The sequence below is a fragment of the Panthera leo genome, chromosome A1 (assembly GCF_018350215.1).
Source record: "Panthera leo isolate Ple1 chromosome A1, P.leo_Ple1_pat1.1, whole genome shotgun sequence".
NCBI lineage: Eukaryota > Metazoa > Chordata > Mammalia > Carnivora > Felidae > Panthera > Panthera leo.
Window position 1 is genome coordinate 90187488 of NC_056679.1, and position 13706 is coordinate 90201193.

The 13706-nt window shown below is 51.4% G+C and overlaps 1 protein-coding gene across 1 annotated transcript in view; it reads left to right on the plus strand.

Annotated features, from left to right (window-relative positions):
• The first annotated feature begins 10260 nt into the window (after window positions 1-10260).
• RASGEF1C (RasGEF domain family member 1C) overlaps window positions 10261-13706 on the plus strand; it is a 38247-nt gene continuing 34801 nt past the window's right edge. Inside the window, exons 1-3 of the mRNA XM_042932449.1 lie at window positions 10261-10437; window positions 10593-10715; window positions 11925-12062. Of these exons, the coding sequence (XP_042788383.1) occupies window positions 10261-10437; window positions 10593-10715; window positions 11925-12062 (438 nt within the window). The remainder of the gene's footprint in view (window positions 10438-10592; window positions 10716-11924; window positions 12063-13706) is intronic.

Genomic DNA, 13706 nt, shown 5'->3' on the forward strand with positions numbered 1-13706 from the left:
CAGCTACCCATCTTCCACCCACCTCACCCCACCCAGCCTCATGACAGGCAGCCATACACAGGTTCCTGGAATAGTTTACCCACAGCTTGTGGGAGCCAAGGTGGACAATAAGGGTCTTGTCTGCAAATTCTGGAGGATCTGATGCTTATTGCTGTTTCTGATCACAAAAGTGCAGATACAGAGGCAGGCCACCATTGCTGCAATCTGTACTGGCTGAAGAGGCTTCCAGGGGACTTCAAGGGCCTATTGTTTTCCCCCTTCATTTCTTCCTTTTTCTCCTTTTAGAAGCTGGACTTTTAAGGATTTGGTTATTTAGAACCAACCACATATACAAGGGAATTTAGAAAGTTACTGTACATGCAGAGAAAGGCATAGGCTCAGAAAAGACCCAAAAGGACCTTAAATGTATATCCCAGCCCAGAGGCACCCTACAACAATTTTTTAAAAAGAAATAGATAAAACCCTGCAGAAATCTCACCTCCAGAGTTACCACATTATAAGACTCAAACATCCCATTTCAACAACAACAACAAATCACAAGACCTACAAATAAACAGGAAGGTATAGAAAATTAAAGGGAGGAAATTAATCAAAGAAGCCATCCCTGGGGCACCTGGGTGGCTCAGTAGGTTAAGTGCCTGACTCTTGATTTCGGCCCAGGTCATAATCTCACAGTTTGTGGATTTGAGCCCCATGTCAGGCTCCACACTAACAGTGTGGAGCCTGCTTGGGATTTTCTCTCCCTCCCTCTCTACCCCTCCCTTGCTTGTTCTAAATAAATAAGTAAACAAAAAACGATTGAAAAAAAGGTGGATAGCCAAGAAAACTATGTATGAATAAAATAGAAATGTCAATAAAGAGAGAACATAAAAAGAAACCAAAAAGAAATCTTGAAAAAGAACAATGCAATACCTAAAATTAGAAATTCACTACAAGTGTGTAAAAAGCAGATTTGAGCAGACAGAAAAATCAGTGAACTTGAAGATAGGACAATTGAAATTATTTATTCTGAGGAATAGGGGGGAAAAGATTAAAGAAAAATGAACAGAACCTAACAGGTCTGGGGGACACCATTAAGTAAACCGCAATGCATGTTGCTAGAGTCCCAGAAAGAGAAAAGAGAGAAAGGGGAAGAGAGATTATTTGAAGAACTAGTGGCCCAAAACTTCCCAAATTTGATAAAAGACATAAATATAAACATACAAGAAACATAATGAACTCCAAGTAGGGTAAATACAAAGAGACCCACACTGAAACATATTATCAAACTGTCTAAAGACAGAATATTGAAAGCAGCAAGAGAAAAGTGACTTGTCCCATACAAGGAATCCTCAATAAGATTATCTGAAGATTTCTCATCAGAAACCTTGGAGGCCAGAAGGTCCAAGGCCAGAAACCTTGGAGGCCAGAATAGTGGGTTGATCTATTCAGAGTGTTGAAAGTAAAACAATTATCAACTATCAATTATATGTAGCAAAACTGTATGTCAAAAATGAGGGAGACATTAAGACATTCACAGATAAATAAAAGCTGAGGGAGTGCATTATCACTATACCTGCTCTACAGTAAATACCACAGGGAATCTTTAGGTTGAAATGAAAGGACACTAATTAGTAACTTGAAGCCATATAAACATCTCTGGTAAAGATATGTACATGGGCAATTATAAAATCCTGTATTATGATAACTTTGTTACTCCACTTTTTGTTTTCTATATGATATTGTAGACTAATGCATCCTTTTATTTAAAAAATAATTATTGGTCTGTGTCTCCCTCTCTCTCTGCCCCTCCCCCACTCACACTCTGTCTCTGTCTCTCAAAAATGAATAAATGTTAAAAAAAATTTTGCATGAAACAAGGAATGTCTGTTGTATTTTTTTAATATAGTTTGTTGTCAAATTGGCTAACATACAAAAATTTTTAATTAAAAAAAAGGGGGGCACCTGAGTGGCTCAGTTGGTTAAGTGTCCAACTTTGGCTCAGGTCATGATCTCATGATTAGTGGGTTCAAGCCCCATGTCAGCTTCTGTGCTGGAAGCTCAAAGCCTGGAGCCTGCTTTGGATTCTGTGTCTCCCTCTCTCTCTGCCCCTCCCCTACTCACACTCTGTCTCTGTCTCTCAAAAATGAATAAATGTTAAAAACTTTTTTAAAATAATTATTAGGGCGCTTGGGTGGCTCAGTCAGTGAAGTGTCCAACTCTTGCTCAAGTCATGATCTCATGGTTGTAAGATTAAGTCCCACATCAGGCTCTGCACTGGGTGCTTAAGATTCTCTCTCTCTCCCTCTCTCTTTCTGCCCCACCCTGCTCGTGCTCTCTGTCTCTCAAAACTGCGTAAAAGTTTAAAAAAAATTTTTTTTAAGTTGGGAAACGAGGGGCACCTGGGTGGCTCTGTCGGTTGAGTGTCCTGCTCAGGTCATGATCCCAGGCTCGTGGGATCATCCCCTTCTCACGCTCACTCCCTCTTAAAAAAAAAAAGAAAAAAAAAACAGGAAATGAAAGAAAGATTATCCTCTGGGTCTGGGCCTTCCTTATAATCCCACCTGGTCCAACACTTGTCCCTGCAGACACTTCCCCCTGTCTCCCATAAAGGAGTTAGGTTCAGGCCACACAGTCCCAAAATGTCCAGCACTAGATCCTGGCCGCCAGTGGGCTCCGGTTCTGAACCGCGTGCAACACAAGAAGGAAGGATGCCCACCTGCAGGGTGGGTCTCCAGGGAGGCCTTCCCCCCCTCTACAGATGCCATGCAGACTGGCTGCCTCATAACTGTCAGGAGTGCCCCAGGACCTCCAGATACTGGGCTTGGAGACCTGAATGTGAAGAGACGGATGCATCTGACAGGTGTGGGCTGGGCAGCCAGAGTAGGGGATGTGAGCAGGGACATGGAGGCTGAAGTGCATGCCTAGTTGGGGGAAGCTGTGACTCAGAAGCCTGCCTTCAGGGGTTAGGCCTCTTCGGGTCAGGTTCCCTTCAGGTGCATTTTTCAGTATGGCAGCGTCTGATTGGCCCAGACTGTGATGGTGCCCACCCTTTGGCCCGCTGAAGGCATAGCCTTCCTGACAGTCTCACCAGGATGTTCAGTGTTCATTAGAGAGTGTGGTGGTTATTTCCCCAAGCAAAACCCTGGTGTTCTGGCCAGAAGGGAAAGGAAATGGATGCTGAGAAGGCAGACTCAACAGATGGAGGCACCAGGAGGATGGACTTGGGTCCGGAACTAGGGTCTGGGGTGGGAAAGAGACACAGCACCTGAGGCTGGCACTCACAGGCCAAACACAATGTTTGGAAGGGCTGGCCTGTCCCAGGAGGGGCCGCGGTGATCCCTCTGCCAGCCAAGTCCCCTGGAGGCTGTGGTTTGGGGATGCCAACATCAGTGCCCATGTGGGCTGGTGGACAGAACAGGGCCCAGGACCCAGACACACCTGTGCTCAAGTCTCAGCTCTGCTGGGTACTTAGCTTGTGAGCTGGGCACTGACCATTCACTCTCTGAGCCTTACTTTCCTCATCTGTAAGATGGGAAGGCTAAGGGATGAGATGAGGGGGCAGGCAGGGAGAAGTGGCCCCATCATCCTTCCTGGGCCAGGACCCCAGACATCTCCCCTGCTTCTTCCTCCCCACTGACTACCACCTGAATCCCTTCCACATGTATGTTAGCCACATCCCCTTTGCACTATTTAGTCTCAGGCTTCACTGCTTCTCACCTGCATTACTGAGTCACTTGAACAGCACACATCTTGACCAAGCACCCACTATGAATGTGCCAGGTGGGGGGGCTGACCCTAGGAGTGCAGCAGTGAGCAACCCAGTCCCCTCCTAGAGGAATCGCAGCACAGGGAGAGCCACGTGGTGCTGGGAGGCCACCAGGCAGGCAGGTCTGGTGTGTGCCAAGGCCTGGTGAGTCGTCCTCCCCTGGTCCTCCCCTGGGCAGGTCAGAGAGTGCACAGTGTGGCTTGGCCACTCTCGGTTGTAAGCCAGAGCCAGGCATCTGTGCCCCCTCAGTGACATCATCACAGGGTAGACATGCCCCTGACCCCAGCACCCCTTGCAGCCCTGGGATTGGTTCAGGTGTTCCTGGGGCCTGTCATCCTCGAGGCTTTGTTTGATGACTGGGCTGGAATAAGGACACTAAAACAATAACAGTGGTGGGGGGGGCGGATGCATATCAGTGACACCTTTTGCAGTGCCCCATTGTAGTCTTATCCACTCCAATATGTTTTGTATCGCTCTATGTGTGCAGTGGTCTCTCCTTTTTTTATATAATTTTTTAATGGTAACTTGCTTGTTTTGAGAGGTGGAGGGAGGGACAGAGAAACAGGGAGAGAATCCCAAGCAGGCTCCACGGGGCTCAGTCTCATGAACTTTGAGATCATGACCTCAGCGGAAATCAAGAGTCAGACACTCAACCAACTGAGCCACCCAGGCGCCCCTCTCCTTCTATACCATGACCGCTTCTGTGTTGCCACCAAGTCTTCATTACCCCATTATCGGTGACAACAGACACCGCGCTAACAGGTGCATGCTAATGTTCTTGTCCCATCTCCTTTCGTTCATCATCTATGGTGCTCTGGATTTAATCCCCTGCTTATAGTTCATGCCAAAGCAGACCCCTCTTCCCAGCTTTTCCCCTTCAGATGATTTTCTTGGGATGCGTTTCCAAGCATTTGACTGAGGTGAAAGGCGCTATCAAACTTCAGGCTGTTGGCACATGGAGCCAGATCTTGTACGATTCAAAGGGGCCGTGACACAGTACACCCGCCCCCCCCCCAGCTGTATTTAATGGGATGCTCCAACATACCTGATAGCACCGGCTGTTTAATGCAGTCTTGTGCATTTAATGGGTATAAAGCAGAAGCCTACTGGAGCCATATCATGCACGTGTCTGTTCACACACACAGAGCCCCAGGCCCCCAGCAGGGCAGAAGGAGAGAATCGAAACCTCTCTTTAGAGGTCACAGGCAGAGCAGCCTGCCAGTCTGCCCAGTGTCCCCAGCCATGGTGAGCCCCTCAGGCTCAGACCCTGTCTATGCCCAGACCCCCAAATCCCTGCACATACACCATGCAGGCTGTGTTCACAGAAACACAGATTGGAAGACTTACTGGTGATTTCAAGGATTTTTCAAGGGAAATTGTGACAATAAACAATTTTCCCATCATCACTGGCTTTTAAAAAAATTTTGGTAGAGGCGTGTGGGTGGCTCAGTTCAACTTCAGCTCAAGTCATGATCTCATGGTTTGTGGGTTTGAGCCCCACATGGGGCTCTGTGATGACAGCTCAGAGCCTGGAGCCTGCTTAGGATTCTTTCTCTCTCTCTGCCCCTCTCCCACTCATACTCTGTCTCTCTCTCTCTCTCAAAAATACATATTAAAAATTTGTTAATTGTGGTAAAATACACATAACATAAAATCTATCATCTTAGCCATTTTTAAGGGCACAGTCCAATGCTATTAAATACATTCATGTTGTTGTGCGGCCATCCCTGCCATCTTTTTTTTTTTTTTAATTTTTTTTTTAACGTTTATTTATTTTTGAGACAGAGAGAGACAGAGCATGAACGGGGGAGGGGCAGAGAGAGCGGGAGACACAGAATCAGAAGCAGGCTCCAGGCTCTGAGCCATCAGCCCAGAGCCCGACACGGAGCTCGAACTCACGGACTCACAGACCGTGAGATCGTGACCTGAGCTGAAGTCGGACGCTTAACCGACTGAGCCACCCAGGCGCCCCCATCCCTGCCATCTATCCTCGTAACTCTTTACATCTTGCAAAACTGAAATTCTGTCCCCATTAAACACTAACTCCCCATTTCCCCCTCCCTCCAGCCCCTGGCAACCACATTTCTTCCCCTTTCTGTCTCTATGAATGTGACTATTCTAGTACCTTGAATAAGTGGAATCACACAGTATTTGTCCTTTGGTGGCTGGCCTTTTTCACTTAGCATAATGTCCTCAAGCTTCATTCATGTTGTAGCACATGTCAGAATGTCCTTCCTTTTTAAGGCTGAATAATATTCCATTGTAAGGATAGCCCACATTTTGTTCACTCATTCATCATCAGTGGACACTTGAGTTGCTGTATCATTGGCTTTTTAAAAAAAAAAAATTTTTTGAGAGAGAGAAAGCAGGGAAGGGGCAGAGAGGGGAGAGAGAGAGAATCCCAAGCAGGCTCCACACTGTCAGTGCAGAGCCCGATGCAGGGCTCGAACTCACAAACAGTGAGATCATGACCTAAGCAAAAGTCAGACGCTTAACTGACTGCGCCGCCCAGGTGCCCTGTAACATTGGCTTTTATTTTATTTTTCTTTTTTTAAATTTTTTTTTAACATTTATTTATTTTTGAGACAGAGAGAGACAGAGCATGAATGGGGGAGGGTCAGAGAGAGAGGGAGACACAGAATCCGAAACAGGCTCCAGGCTCTGAGCTGTCAGCACAGAGCCTGACGCGGGGCTTGAACTCACGGACCACGAGATCACGACCTGAGCCGAAGTTGGACGCTTAACCGACTGAGCCACCCAGGCGCCCCAACATTGGCTTTTAAAAATTATCCCTGGGGGAGCCTGGGTGGCACAGTCAATTAAACATCCAACTCTTGATTTCAGCTCAGGTCAGGATCTCATGGTTTTGGATTCAAGCTCTATGTCTGGCTCTGCCTGTTTGGGATTCTCCCCTCCCTTGTGCTCATGCATTCTTTCTCTCTCTCTCATGATAAATAAATAAACTTAAAAAAAAATTATCCCTAGACATCTAAAGCATGGAAAGCCATGAGGTGGTTAAAAAAAAAAAAAAAAAGAACAAACACCCTCTATGCTGCCAAGGAAAGATCTTCAAAATACATTGTTAGTAAAAAGAGCACAGGAGAATGCGTACAATATTCTAATAAAGACAGAAAAGGTGCCATATATATATATATATATATATATATATATATATATATATAAATTTCTTCATCCTTGCATAAAGAAGGTCTCCTACAAGCAGTTGCTTATGGAACTGGGGCGTTGGGTGGGGGGGCTCTGTCTTCACATGGCTGTGTTTTTGCACATGGGCGTGGGATGCCCCCAGCACCCAGTACTTTCCCTGATCCCGTACTAGGTCACTCAACCCCTATCTCTCCAGGAACCACAGCCTGGCTCCTGCCACCCAAGCACACACTCCCATGACCACAGCATGTTGACCCCCAGCTTGCCTAAGCTTTTGCACACGCTAATCCCCTTGGCCTGGCAAGTCTCCAGACAGACTGCCCCCTGCCCTCAGTCCTCAGCACAGACAGCACCACCTGCCCCCAGCCCTTCTCTGGGCTCCTTCTCTGGAGCCCCTGCTGGAGGAAGGAGGAGGCTGGCTTGTGCCCCCAGGGCCCCCACAGCCCTGTGCTCCCCAGCACACCTGCAGGAAGGGGCAGAAAGATTGGTGGGGCACCACCATTCCCCTCTCCCCTCACCTGGGCACACCCTGCAGAGCACATGCCTCCGTGGGACACTCTCTCTGCACACATTGGTCTGCTCGTGGTCTACTTCCCACCGCCATTTCTGAGAGATCCCACTGAGTCCACGGCACCTAGAATGGTGCAGAGGGAGCCAGAGACTGCAGCAGCAGGAACACAAACCCATCCACTGAGCCCCAGGCCTGGGCCCAGCCGAGGTCACAGTGGGTAGCTGGAGGTCGGAGGGGTGATGCCAGCAGCCTGTCCACTCTTTGGGCATCCCTGTGGACCATGATGGTTCTGGCCTCCAGCTCCGCTCCAGCCTCCAGTGTGAGCCTGTTGCTCCAAAGCAGAGCTGAGTCTGAGCCCACCCACCTTCCCACGTGCCCAGCATCCCGCATCCAGCCCCCAGTGGCAGTCCAGGCCTGGAGGTGATCTGGGGGCTTCCCAGCTCACCTCTTGAAGTAGTGGCATCCTGGCCTCCCCAGAAGGGCTTCTCCCACCCTGCCCTGCAGAGAGGTTTCTAGAATCACCTCCACCCAAGATAGTGGTTCATCTTTGAGAAAATTGGACTGGGATCCCTGGAGAGAGAAGGTGCCAGGTATCCAGCAGGAGAGACCACGCTTTGCCGGCCTGGCATGAGTTCTGTCTTATGGAATTAGGCTCAGACACCAGGCCCTGGGTGTGGGGCAGAGCTGGCGCTCATCCCAGAGCTGACAGCCACCCCCCCCCAGTGAGCTCAGCAGCCTCCCGTGTGCCCACATGCACACCTGCGGCCTCCCCCACAGGTTGGCAAGAGGTGGTTTTGTGACATTTCACAGTTGCATCAGCTGAAAATTGAACACTTACAGCTTTGCCAGGGAGGTGAAAATAAAGTTGCCGCTGTGCTCAGGGCCAGGACTGTGCCGGCAGACATCCACGCTGGTTCCCACACTGCCAACCCCCACCCCCACCCGTGGGGTGTGTGCTGTGACCCAGTCCCCGTACACCCTCAGGACAGCCCTCCTCAGGGCTCCCTCCAACCCTCAACCTCAGCTCTGACTCTGCACACCCCTGTCTCTACTTTCAGAGCCAGGTCACCCAAGGGGTCAGGAAAGACAGAAATGGGCCTGGGTTCCAGTCTGCCATGGGAAATGCACAGGCAGAGTGAGCAGGGTGATGGGGAGACTCTGTTTCCTGGAAGGTCCCTACAGGAACCCTGCAGGACTCCCTGGTTAAGAATGTGGGGGTGACGGCGACTGGATGACTCAGTCGGTTAAGTGTCTGACTCTTGATTTTAGTTCAGGTCATGATCTCATAGTTCAGGAGATCGAGCCCCAGGTTGGGCTCTGCACTTACAGCTCAGAGTCTGCTTAGGATTCTCTCTCCCTGTCTCTCTGCCCCTCCCCTGCTTGCTCTCTCTCTCTCTCTCTCTCTCTCATTCTCTCTCTCAAAATAAATGAATAAACATTAAAAAAGAGGGGCAGCTGGGTGGCTCAGTTGGTTGAGTGTCCAACTTCGGCTCAGGTCATGACCTAACAGTTCGTGAGTTCGAGCCCAACATTGGGCTCTGTGCTGACAGCTCAGAGCCTGGAGCCTGCTTCAGATTTGGTTTCCCTCCTGGCTGTCTGCCCCTCCCCCCGCTCCTGCTCTGGCTATCTCTCTAACAGAGAGATAAACATTAAAAAACATTTTAAAAAACATAACATTAAAATAATAAACATTAAAAAAAAAAAATTAGACGACTGTGGGGTGACTTCAATGCCCAGCATGGGGGATGGTTAAACAGTCACAGGCTTGGCCAGGACTCACAGACATAAGTGCCCTGAAGGCTTAGTTCAGGAAGACTGGCCTACAGGGATATGCGGAAGAACCTGGAGGAGGAAACCCAGGTCCACATCACACACACGGATGGGCACCTGCTACAGGCCAGCCCTTGTGCCAGCTCAGAGCACGTGCGCTGAGCCCCACCTGGATGAGGTTCGGGTGAAGTCACTATACAAACAGGCCACAGGTGGCCTTTCTCTGCACCAGACACCACCAGCCACATCGCAAGCACCCAGCAGCGCTGACAAGGAGAATCTGGTGCTGCCCACCTGAAGTGAGGCCCAGCCTTGGCGGGGGTCACTGTAGGGAAGAAGGGAAGGCTTCACGGACGAGGAAGCATTTTAGCCAGGTGCACAGGGATAAGCGAGTGCACATGGCGGGAGAGCATTTCTGTGGAGGAAACAGCTGGATGGGTCAGTGGGTCTGAATCACACAGAGTCTGGAGCGCCAGGCTACACAGGGCCACCTGAGAGAACCGCACGTTAAACAGGCTCACGCAATGGAGGAGTCCACACAGCAGCTTCAAGCACAGCAGGACGCAAGGCCCCACCCAAGGAACTCAGGAATGTGCCCACCTCCCTGGCTCCTTGTGGGGCCAAGATGGCCCAAATGGTGCCATTCTTGCCTGTTCAGGGACTCCAGGGGGAAGAGACTTCTGAGTACCACAGAAGTTCTGGGATTGCACATGAGCTCTCCAGTTTGGATCAGACCCATCCCTGAACTAATCGTCTTTGTGGCCAGAGGCAGGGGCAATATGCTAATTGTCCAAGTCTTATCAAAAGCAACCTTCATTGCTTTGGGGTAGGAGTGGAAGGGGTTAGTCCCTAAATGGCTTGGACCAAGAGTAGAGGGTGGTTGGTTCCTGAGGAGTGCTGTGCTGCGGGGCTAAGGATCCCTGGAAGGCCTCCCAGGAAGTGATCACTGGACTTGGGTGGACACCAAAGTGCCTGTAGGAGGCAGAGCCATGCAGCCAGGAGCCCAGAGGACCAGCAGGCCCCAGCTCAGGCATGCCTCAACTTCTCCTTGTTATTGCAGGCAGGCATGCCCCGGACACTGAGCGCCTCCGACATGGTCACCCCAGGCAGCCTTGGCCCACCCCCCACGGAGCCCACGGATGGCGAGCAGGCCGGGCAGCCCCTCCTGGACGGAGCTCCCTCCTCAGCTTCCCTGGAGACCCTCATCCAGCACCTGGTGCCCACGACTGACTACTACCCTGAGGTGGGTGGCCCACTCAGTGGGGAGGAGGGGCCTAAGAGTGGGCTTTCTTCCACCAGGCATGGGGAGACAGTAGGGCTGGGGCTGGGCTGGGGCCTGAGGGCACATCCCTGCCATGACTTGGGGAGCACATGCTGCCTTTCTCTTTGTCCCCCCAGAAAGCCTACATCTTCACCTTCCTTCTGAGCTCCCGCCTCTTCATCGAGCCCCGGGAGCTCCTGGCCCGGGTCTGCCACCTGTGCATTGAGCAGCAGCAGCTGGACCAGCCGGTGCTGGACAAGGTGAGGGGCAGGGCAGGGGCCCTCTGAGTACGCAGGCGCTCCCCTGACGTGTCCTCACACATCTGCATCTTGGAGTGGCAGTGAGTCCCCATTCTCCGGAGGAGAAGCCCACAGGGGTTTCTGACTTATCAGAGGACCAGAGACAGAGGGGAAAAAGTCGCAACCTTTAACCAGGTACTGTTTTCCAATGCCCTATGGGAGCCCTTGGGCTTACACCAAGTCCAGACCCGGGCCCCCAGAGCCCCGTCAGTAGGACCCTTGCCACGTGGGATGGTTCTGCAGCCTCTACTGGGCTTCCTGCCCTCCGCACACTCTGTTCCAACCTTCTCTCCTCTGTGGGGTCCGCTGATGGCCTAGCCTTCTTGTGGTTCCCCACATCCGTCCCTGGCCAGATCCCGCGGGCTATGATTATTTATAGGTGTGTCGATCAGGCTCTGCTACTACAGTGATAGAAACCCACTTGCAACTGGCCTAAGACAAAGGGATTTACTGGCTCATGTAACTGCAAAGTCTCAAGTGCCTCTGGCTCCAGGGGCTCAAATGACCCGCATTGAAACGTGGTCTTTCTCCCTCCCACCCTCCGCCCTGTTTTCCTCTGTGCCAGCCTCACCCTTTCTCTGCACAGTGGCAGGTGGCCTCTGCTGCCCTAGGCTCACCATCTACACTTACCAATTTGGGTGGAAAGAGCATGCCGCGTTCTAAATAGTTCCCAATAAAAGTCTCTATCTCATTGGCTTAGCTTAAACGCAGTGTCCATGTGTGAGCCAATCACTGTGCATGATGGGTGTGTACCGTGTTCTGATTGGCCAGCACTGAGCCGGTCCCATGCCACGAGGCCTGAAGCTAGGTAAGCTGCCACTGAACCCCAAGGACTGGGAATGAGTGAGAGGGGAAACCCCCAAAGCAAACTGAGATGTTATCACCAGAGGAAGGGAGACCATATGCCCGGCAGGCAAAAATAAGAGAGGACCCTGACTCAAAGGTGTGTCTGTCCCTGTCCCACGGTGGTCAGCCCCATCCCCATGTCGCATCCCTGTCACCTGACACAGAGAAGGCACGAGGCACACCTCCCTTGGCCACCAGCGCTGCTGCCTCGGTGGTCCAGACCCCAGCAGAGGATGCGCGGTGAGGGGCTGATGCAGCGGCTGATGTGGCCCCGCCTCCAGGCACCCTTCACCTGGCGCAGACGCTCCTTGGCTTGCCTTGCAGGCCCGGGTCCGGAAGTTTGGCCCAAAACTCCTCCAGTTGTTGGCCGAATGGACCGAGACATTCCCGCGGGACTTCCAGGAGGAGTCGACCATCGGGCACCTGAAGGACGTGATGGGCCGCATCGCCCCCTGTGACGAGGTGGGCAGGCCTAGCGCGAGTCCTACTACCCCGTCTGCACCCCTACATCCGGGACCTGAGCCCGTTCCTTGGGCCAACCTCAGGACCCTCATCTTCCCATCTGTACACTGTAGCTCCTCTAAAATCAGCCCCTTTCTGCCCCATCAGGAAATCAGGCCCTACAGAGCTGGCAGGGAAACCACGCCTCTGGTTCCAGGCGTCTCTTGACCTCGCTCCTGGCCTGTACTCATACATGGCATCAGATGGCAGGCGAGGAAGGACCCTCTCATAGGCTCTTGGGATCAGGCCCTTGGTCAGTGATCCATTAGGCTGACCTGGAGGGCCCTGGTAGTGGCAGAGGAGGAGAGAGCGCCCCCGTGTGGCCAAAACCTCATCCCAGGGTAAATGCTCTAGTGGCTTGGAAGGCAGCCAGTGTACTGGGCATCAGGTGCCTCCGCACCCCACACCCTGCCCTGTTCTCCCAGCCGCATTACTCTGGGGAAGACACTTAAAGGTAAAAGGAGAGCAAAAGTCCCCACCTCTAAGCAGAGTACAGAGAAGGGCACGGCGAAGGGGATGGAGATCTCCTGGTACATTTAGAAGGGGCAGGTTTATCAGAATCTCCAGGATGATTCCGTGGCCAGCACTGATGTTGCTTTACCTAGGAGAGAACATTGGGGAGAATGCACGTCACTTGCCCTGGGAGGAGACTGCATGTGGCAAGCTGGTAGCTAGTCATGTGCCTCAAAGTGGGTCTGGACATGGCAGAACCAGGTGCTTGTGAAACAAAGGAAAACTAAATCAGGCTGGGCAATAAGAAGCCATAAGGTCCACGACCTAACTGAGGCTCAGAGAGGGAGGCCTTGCCTGTGGGTCACTTCACAGAGCAGACAAATGACTTAGCCATTCTGAGGGCTCAGTGAGATAAGTCATCTCTTCTTCCTCCCTCTCCTCCTCCTCCTTCTCCTCCTTCTCCTCCTCCTCTGCCTCCCCTAAGCCATCTGGGGATCCTGACACTTGGCTTAGGTTGCAGCAGGAAATAGGGTCAGAGAAAGCTCAATGATTGGATGAATCAGGAGGGTGGGCAGAAGCAGGGAGGGAGATGCTGGCTGACTGGCTGGATAGATAGTTGGCTACTTTGGTGAATGGGTGGAGGGGGAAGATAGATGTTTGGGTATTCTGATAGACAGATGGACTTTTGGTGTGAGCAGATGTGGAAAGGTTGATGGGTAGATGGGGGGATGGATAGATGGATGGATGGGAAGTTTGGTGTGTGGGTAGGTGGATGGGTCTATGTGGGTGTGGGTGAGTGGATGGATGGATGAATATGGATAGATGGATGGATGGATAGCTGAATAATGGATGGGTGGATGAATTGGTGGATGGATGGATGGATGAATGGGTGGGTGAATAATGGATGGGTGGATAGATGGATAGGTGGATGGATGAATAAGGATGTATGGTTGGGTGAATGGATGAGTCAGTAAGGATGGATGGGTAGATGGGAGGATGGATGGATGGATGGATGGATGACTGGAAGGATGGCTGGGTGGGTGTGTGGATGGTTAGGTGGGTGGAAGTTTGGGTTAGGTGGGTAGGTGGATGAATGTATGGGTGGGAGGGTGAGTGGGTGAGTGTATGGAGGGATGTAGGAGTGGATGGATA